The 8301-nt window shown below is 35.1% G+C and overlaps 1 protein-coding gene across 1 annotated transcript; it reads left to right on the forward strand.

Moving 5' to 3' along the window:
- Positions 1 to 294: 294 nt before the first annotated feature.
- On the forward strand, positions 295 to 4151 carry GCG54_00013279 (putative glutamate carboxypeptidase; the record flags this gene model as incomplete). The annotated part of the gene is made up of 6 exons (XM_045413137.1): positions 295 to 1494; positions 1770 to 2667; positions 2828 to 3026; positions 3095 to 3192; positions 3244 to 3848; positions 3987 to 4151. The coding sequence occupies 6 exons, from the start codon at positions 295 to 297 to the stop codon at positions 4149 to 4151; spliced, it is 3165 nt and encodes a 1054-aa protein (XP_045257698.1).
- Between the last annotated feature and the right edge of the window lie 4150 nt (positions 4152 to 8301).

An 8301-nucleotide genomic window follows, 5' to 3' on the forward strand; every position in this document is an offset into this window, starting at 1 on the left:
CGCGAATGGATTCGCGCTAAAGAACCCCAGGTCCGGGGTTGTTAGAGTTATCCTCGGGGAACCATAGCGATCTGCGGTGGATTCGGCGGTTACCGATATCCGGCTTATCGCGACGATTCGTAATTCGCAAACATCATCGAATTGTACAGTTCGTACGAACAGAGAGACATCAGCTCGAAGCTTTGGACGGGATTCTGTCGAATACTAAGTATTGCAGGTTGATTAGCAAGAGTGCCACCCGATGCAATACTACGACACCTACGACGACATCGAAAATCACGACAAAATCCCAAGATGCAGGTACCAGAGATAGACCAAGAGCACTGTCTGGACCTTCTTTCCAGGCTCATCCAGATCAAGAGCTATTCTCAGACTGATGGAGAACTGGAGGCAACAAGATTTATGGCGAACCAGATGAAAAGCATCGGCCTGGAAGCAGACGTCTTTCCTTTTGACGAAGGCCGGAGACAAAATGCTATTGGAATCTGGAAAGGAAAGGGGGTTGCTGGAGGTTCACAAGCTCCCAAAACCTTACTTTTCAATGGCCATCTGGACACGAACCCTGTCTCTGAAGGATGGACGGTGGACCCCTGGGAAGGCAAAATCGATGAGGAATTCATTTACGGCATCGGAGTCAGCAACATGAAGTCTGGCTGTGCAGCCTACTTTTGTGCCGTCGAGGCCCTCCTTCAGAGCGGATGGCGACCCAAGGGAGACGTGGTCTTGACATATGTCGTGGGAGAGCTCCAAGGAGGCGTCGGTACTATGGCTTTGATTGATCAGGGCCGGGTACAAAGGGCTGACTATTTCGTCAACTGCGAGCCTTCAGACATCAAAGCTGTTACCATGCATGCAGAAGCATTGGTCTTTGAGATCGAAATCATCGGGGTTACGCGGCACATGTCCGCGAAAGAGGAGGCTTCCGACGCTATTCTGGCTGGATGCGAGCTGATCTTGCAGATGGACAAGATGAAGTTCCGCGGGGCAAAGAGCAGCGAACATGAGAAGTGCAACCGGTGTTCGGTGGGCGTTGTTCATGGTGCTCTTGGCAAGGACTTGGTTGAATGGCGGCCGGCTCAAGTTGCGGACGTTTGCAGGCTCGCCGGGAGCGCGAGATATGCTCCCGGCCAAACCCAAGACAGCGTCATGACCGACATCCGGGAACTGGTCGACAAGATCATTGAGAAGTATCCCGGGATGTCGGCGACGGTCAGCCAAAGATTTGAGCCGACAATGCCTGCGTTCGAGGTTTCACCTGAGTCGCGCATTGTGACGTCTTTGAATAAGGCTTACCGTGAAATTCGGAATCAAGAGCAACCAACTGGTGTTCTTGCGCCGACTTGTTTCTACGGGTCTGACGCCGGGCATCTCTTCAAAACTCTGGGTATGGAGGGGATAGTCTGTGGTCCCGGAGGGAAGTACAACACCCGGCCGGACGAAAAGGTCGACATTGTGGACTATATTGATTGTATCAAAATGTTTATGCGTTTGATCGTAGATATATGTGGTTGAAACACACAAATTGAACCAAAACAATTTCCATCTTCATCTCATTATGTATACATTTTAAGCTGTCTCAAGTCACCGGAACACCTATTTGTCTTATCTCTGACTGGGTCTCCGAGGTCCCCGCGTTGGGTGGGGCAGGAATTAGACTGCTACAAGCAGATCCTTTACATATATAGAGCCAACTCTGGACGACCTTTGAACGTCGCGTTTCCCCATGCGGGGATTTATCGTTTCTCATAACGTGAACACCAACCATGGAGATCAAGGTGGCCCAAAAAGAGGCAGAACAGCTGATGCTGGAGACACCTACAACGGCCAACCTGCGTCATTGGTCCAAAGAATACAGCGCGGAACCCCATCTCGCCGGCGATCTGGCCCACGCCACACGCATCCGAGATCTTTGGAGATCATACGGCATTCCCACGGAACTGGAACAGTACGATGTGCTTCAAAACTTTCCCGTGTCACAAAGCCTTCAACTCCTCGACTCTGACGGAGAAGTCGCATTCGAAGCGTCGTTGACAGAAGACGAGGTTCCTGAAGATCCCACGTCATCACCCAAGAATGGTCTCCCAGCATTCCACGGTTTCAGTGCCAATGGCGAGACCTGCGCCGAGCTAGTTTACGCAAACTTTGGCGAGTTGAGAGACTTTGAGCTTCTCGAGTCGAAGGGGGTCTCAATTAAAGGGAAAATTGTCATCTGCAAGTACGCCAAAGTCTTCAGAGGCTTGAAGGTTCGGGCGGCTGAGCAGTACGGCGCTGCTGCTGTTATATTGTACAACGATCCACAAGAAGACGGGCAGTACACCGAGGCCAATGGTTACAAGCCTTTTCCACATGGACCAGCTAGGCATCCCAAGTCTATTCAGAGAGGAAGCGTCGACTTCTTCTCGATAGCTGTCGGAGACCCTACGACCCCTGGGTACCCAAGCTTGCCTGGAACTGACGTCGAACGCCAAGATCCTGGACACGCAACCCCGAAGATACCATCTCTTCCGATATCCTATGCCGACGCTGTTCCATTCTTGAAGGCCCTGAATGGACAGGGTTTGAGTCCCTTTTCCATGGGCGGCGAAGGGAGTGATTGGAAAGGGTGCCTTACTGACGTACACTACTTCACGGGACCAAGCAAAGTGCGAGTCTCATTAGCCAACCATGGTAAGGGGCCTTTCCTGTCAGAGATGGTCAACCTTGAATCCATCCCGCTTGAAGTGCATCTGCATTTATCCCGACCCTTCATGATGCTTCTAGCAAGTTTTCAATGCAGACTTAATGACTGGAGACGCAAGAGTTGCTAATGCTGATTGATGTTGGGTAGGAACTTACAAATACGCTCCGATCTACAATGTCATAGGAACGATTCGAGGACTGACGGACGAAAGCATTGTTCTTGGAAATCACCACGATTCCTGGTGTTGCGGTGCCATCGACCCTGTCAGCGGAACATCTGCTATGAATGAGGTCGCCCGCGCTTTGGGAGAGCTGTGCCAGAGAGGTTGGAGACCATATCGCAAGATGTAAGTGTTCAAAAAGTGGAATGGTATTTGACTATTTCTGCTGAATCTGACAGCTAATACGAACGTAGAATACTGGCAAATTGGGATAATGAAGAGTACGGCTTGGTGGGCTCCACCGAATGGGGTGAGCATCACCAAGAAGAATTGAGCAAGAATTGCGTAGCATGTAAGTCTAGCAAGCTGTTGTCACTTGAAGCCATGACTGACTCCCGTTCAGACCTCAACGTCGATGAGGCTACAAATGGCGGCCAAGTACTCGGCGTCACAGGTAGCCCCCTGCTGACCAGCGTCCTCATGGATGTTACCCAATTGATCCGGTCACCAATTCACGAAGGCAAGACTGTCTACGATGATTGGCTTGGTGACCAACGTCGGACTGACCCTGGGCGTTCAACCCCAGTGCTTGACCTCATGGGAACCGGGAGTGACTACACAGTCTTCTTCAACCATCTTGGCATTCCCTCCGTCGACCTACTGTTCAATCGCCAGGGCCAAGGAGTTTATCCTTATCACTCCAACTATGACAGCTTCTACTGGGTTGAGAAGTTTGGTGACGTGGGCTTCAAGAAGCATCTTGCCATGGCTCAGCTATGGGGACTTCTGACAGTTCGGCTCGCTGGCACCGGAAACATCTTATTTGAGGCTGTGGAGTATTCAAAGGTTCTAGCACATCACTCAAAAATGCTGAAGACCGAATATGGGAGTTTGCTTGAACTCTCGGCCCTTGACGGAGCGATAAGTCGATTTCACGCTGCTGCTCTTGAAGTAGACGCGAGATCGAACACCAAAGCTTCTGTCACAAACCTACAACCCGATAGCGGTGTAAACAAGACGTACCTCAACCTTGAACGCCATTTCTTACTGCCTAAAGGGGAAGGTTTGCCAGGGAGAGAGTGGTATCGACACATGGCAAGTCCCATTCTTACTAGATCAAACAGCAGTTCGCTGACAATTTATCAGATCTTTGCTCCAGGACTCTGGTACGGATACGATGGAGTTATCTTTCCCGGGGCCATAGAATGCATGGAGGCGGGGGACACGAAAGGTGCGACTCAGTGGATCGCGAAGATTGTTGAAGCCATTGAGAAAGTGTCAAAGTTCATTGTGAATGACACTGAGCTCTGATGAAATGGTTGTACCATTGTATCGAATTCATGTATCAAATTAATCTAATCTGTCTGTCGACTTGGCTATTCAACCACGAAACTCTTCCTAAAATAAATGACCCAACTCGACTCCACTGATCTCCCTGCTTGATCAACATCAGCCCTTCTCTGTCAATGACATTCAAACACCAGAACACCTTTGTAGCCTCTTCGAGCACAAAAAAAAAAAAAAAAAAAAAAACGTTTTTTAAAAAATTTTTTTNTCGAACAAAAAAAAAAAAAAAAAAAAAAAAACGTTTTATGAAGAATTCTTTTGTGAATACTTATATGACCAGGGATATATAAGAGGACCCCCCTACTCTAACTACCCCCTATATATCTAGTAAACTGCTCTATTAACTACTACTACGTTATAGTAATTATATATATATCCTCAAGTTCCTTTAATAGGGTACTATACTTTAATAATATAAGATACTTAATTTAATTAACGTTATATAGCTTATTTATCTTAAATTTCGTTTTAATTTACTTAAAATATCTTTATACTTTAGTTTAAAAATATATCGTCTTATTAAGGTATACTAATAGAAAGTAGTAGTATATTTAATATATTATTAAACTTTATATTAAGGGATTAGGTTATATATATAAAAATCTATATACTTTATCCTAGTTATTTTAAGTAATTATAAAGAGGCTATTACTATTCTTAAAGTAATAGTAATAAATAGTATTAATATAGTATAGTAATAATATCTTAATATTAAAGGAGTAATAAGTTATAGTAGTATAAAGAGGGAGATACCTACTCCTTAATAATTCGCACTCTCTTTATATACCCCTATAGGTAGCTATAGAGGTTTCTCTATAAGCTATCCTAGCCCTCAAATATTTCCCTATAAAAGTTATACAGCAGTTAATAAGGTACGCCTCTAGGCAGCAAACTGCTATTATAATCAGCTATCTAACAGTTAGGTCTACTAATAGAAGCTAAGGATTAATATATTATAATAGTATACTGAGGTTATAATCTAAGTTATAAGTAGTAAGCTTATTATAACCTATTATATATAGATAATAGTTAACTAACCTACTTAGGTAATAAGTAACTAAGATAGGATATTTATACTATAGGATTATAGGAATAATAAGGACTTACTTAGAAAATAGAAGAACTATAATATAAGTTATATAATAATAAAATAAGACTAAGTAGATAGTATAGATTACTAAGTACTTAGTAAAGATTACTAAGTACTTATTAGTAATTACTAAGTACTTATTAATACTTAGTTAGGAATTAGTAAACTAAATAAAGGAACTATTTAAGACTTATATATAATATAACCTTAAGCTTAGTTTATAGTTAGACTTTTATAACTCTTTAGTAATTAACTTAGTATTTATCCTTATAGATATTCTTAGCTTATTTTTATTATAAATTACTTATTAAACTTAAGATTAATTACTTTAGACTCTAAAAGACCTAATCTACTATAATTTATAACTTATAACCTTAATATATTATTATAATATATTAATCTTTAGTTTCTATTAATAAACCTTACTATTAAATAGCTAATTATAATACTTTAATTACTCTTATTTAGTAAGTTAATTATTAATACCTATTAATAGTAAAATAGTAAATATATCTTTATATACCTCTACTAAGTTACTTATTCTAAGAACCTCCTCTTTATTATAGTAACTAGTTTAGAACCTAATTAAAGAACTTAAAAAAGCCCCTATAGTAGTAAATTCTAATAATAAAATAATTTTAAAGAAAGATATTTATAAATACTTTTAAACTAAAATTAAGAAAGGAGATAATAATATTACTAAAATCTAAACTATATATAATAATATTACTATAGAACTTTAAAATTTTAAAGAAATAATATAATAACTAAGAAATAGTTCTTAATATATTATAGANTATAGACCTAGAAAATAAAGTTATCTAACTTAGAGGATAAAATAGTAATATTAATATTAAGGAACTTTAAGAAGAAATCTATACCTTATATATAGCTACTAATATTATTATAACCTCTACTAGAAGATANATAATAAAAGCTTAAACTTAATATTTTAATTACTTATAATAGTATCTCTAAATAACTTAAGTTATTTCTAATTTAAGTTAAAAACTACTAGAATTTCTATTATAAAGACTTTACTAATTAGATTAAAAAAGTTATTTATATTATTACTTATTTATAAAAATAAGTTTTTAAATAGTTTAAATTTATTTAGAAAGAGTTTCTTAAGTATAAAACCTTAGATAAATACTTTACTAAGATTTATAATATCTATAGTAGTTTTAAAGGATTTAAAAATATCTTTTACTCTCTTTTTTAAGACCTTAATAAGAAATAATAAACTAAAAGAGACCTTATATAACTATAATAAATAAAATTAACTAAAGAATATACTATTATATTTAGATAACTTAGTATTTAACTTAATTTTATTAAAGAAATTAAGATCTTTATATTTTATTAGGGATTTAAAAATAAAATTAAAAATAAAATTATTAAGATTAATTATCTAAAAGACTTTCTTTAGTATATTAACCTTACTATTAAGATTAATAATTAACTTTTGAAATACTAAAAAGAAAAAGACAAAAAATAATAAAAACTAAACTTTAAATATAAATACTAATAGTAGCTTTAGTAGAAGTTTAACCCCTAATAGAATAATAATAAACCTTATAATAACTAGAATAACACTTATTAAAATACTACTTATAGATAATATAGTAAACCTATAGATCTTAATATAATAACTAAACCTAATAATAAAAAGCTTTAAAACCTTAAGTATTATAATTATAATAAATAAGAATATATTACTAGAGATTATAAGTAACTTAAGAAGCTCCTTTAGAAGTTAGTAGCTAAATAACCCTAATAAGTTAATATTATTACTAAAATCCTATATATATCTTAATTTTAAACTAGATATTATAATAATAATTATTAAATCTACTTTAAAAATAAGAAAATATTAGGATATTACTTAAGGGATAGTAACTTTAAATAGTTTAAATATAATATAACTACTTTAGATATATATCTAAGAACCTTAGTAATAATATATATTAATAATAATAAGATCTAAAGAAAAACTAAAGAATAACTAAATAAGATATTATAAGTATAATAACTCTAACTAATTTCTAGTTCTACTTTAAAAATAACTAATAGTTAAAGTTAAACTAACTATAAACTTTTAAACTAAAATACCTATATAATACCTAAAGAGTAAATAGAGAAAAAATCTAATAATAAGTTAGATTACTAATATAACCTCTTAGAAGAATAGTAACTATTTAATCTTATAAATAACTAAACTTTTAAGAAAAGAGAAAGCTCTTTTTATAACTTAAATAAACTTTATAATATTATATACTATTATACTTAAGTAGAGATTACCTATAAACTTATATTTAGTATAGATAGAACTAATTTTAAAAAGGAATTTAAAAAAGATAATATACCTAAGCGAATTATATAGAAGTAAATTAACCTATATAATAATAAATAATTTATTAAACTTTATAGTATACCTAATATAGGGCTAAGAATATATTATACTTTATAACTTAGAACTAAAGATTACTCTTATTTTAGAATTACTAACCCTAATTATTAATACCTCTTTTAAATATAGTATTTTTTTAATTATTATAAAATCTATATAAGAAATAAATATAACTACTATTTCTAACCTAAGTAATATAATAATAGTCCTCTATAAAATATCTATACTATATATACCTTTATTAAATAGGAACTTAGAAAATTTAATAGTAATATTATTATATTTACCTCTAGTTAATAATTTCTTATAAAATACCTCTATAATAAATAAATAAAATAGNTCTTATAAAATACCTCTATAATAAATAAATAAAATAGGATAAATACTAATATAATAAATATTAAACCTACTATAAAGAAAAAGTATATACCTAGAGAATTATAAAGAATAAACCTTAACTTCCTTAGATTAAATATTATAAAAATAGCTTTATAAAAATATAATAAAAAGGAAAATAAATTACCTATTTAAGATACTTAGAATAATTAAAAAACTAAATTTACTTATTAAAAAAGGATTATAATAGGTATATAGTAAAAAATCCCTCTACTAAA

The sequence above is a fragment of the Colletotrichum gloeosporioides genome (assembly GCF_011800055.1).
Source record: "Colletotrichum gloeosporioides strain Lc1 chromosome Unknown consensus_95, whole genome shotgun sequence".
Taxonomy (NCBI): Eukaryota; Fungi; Ascomycota; class Sordariomycetes; order Glomerellales; family Glomerellaceae; genus Colletotrichum; species Colletotrichum gloeosporioides.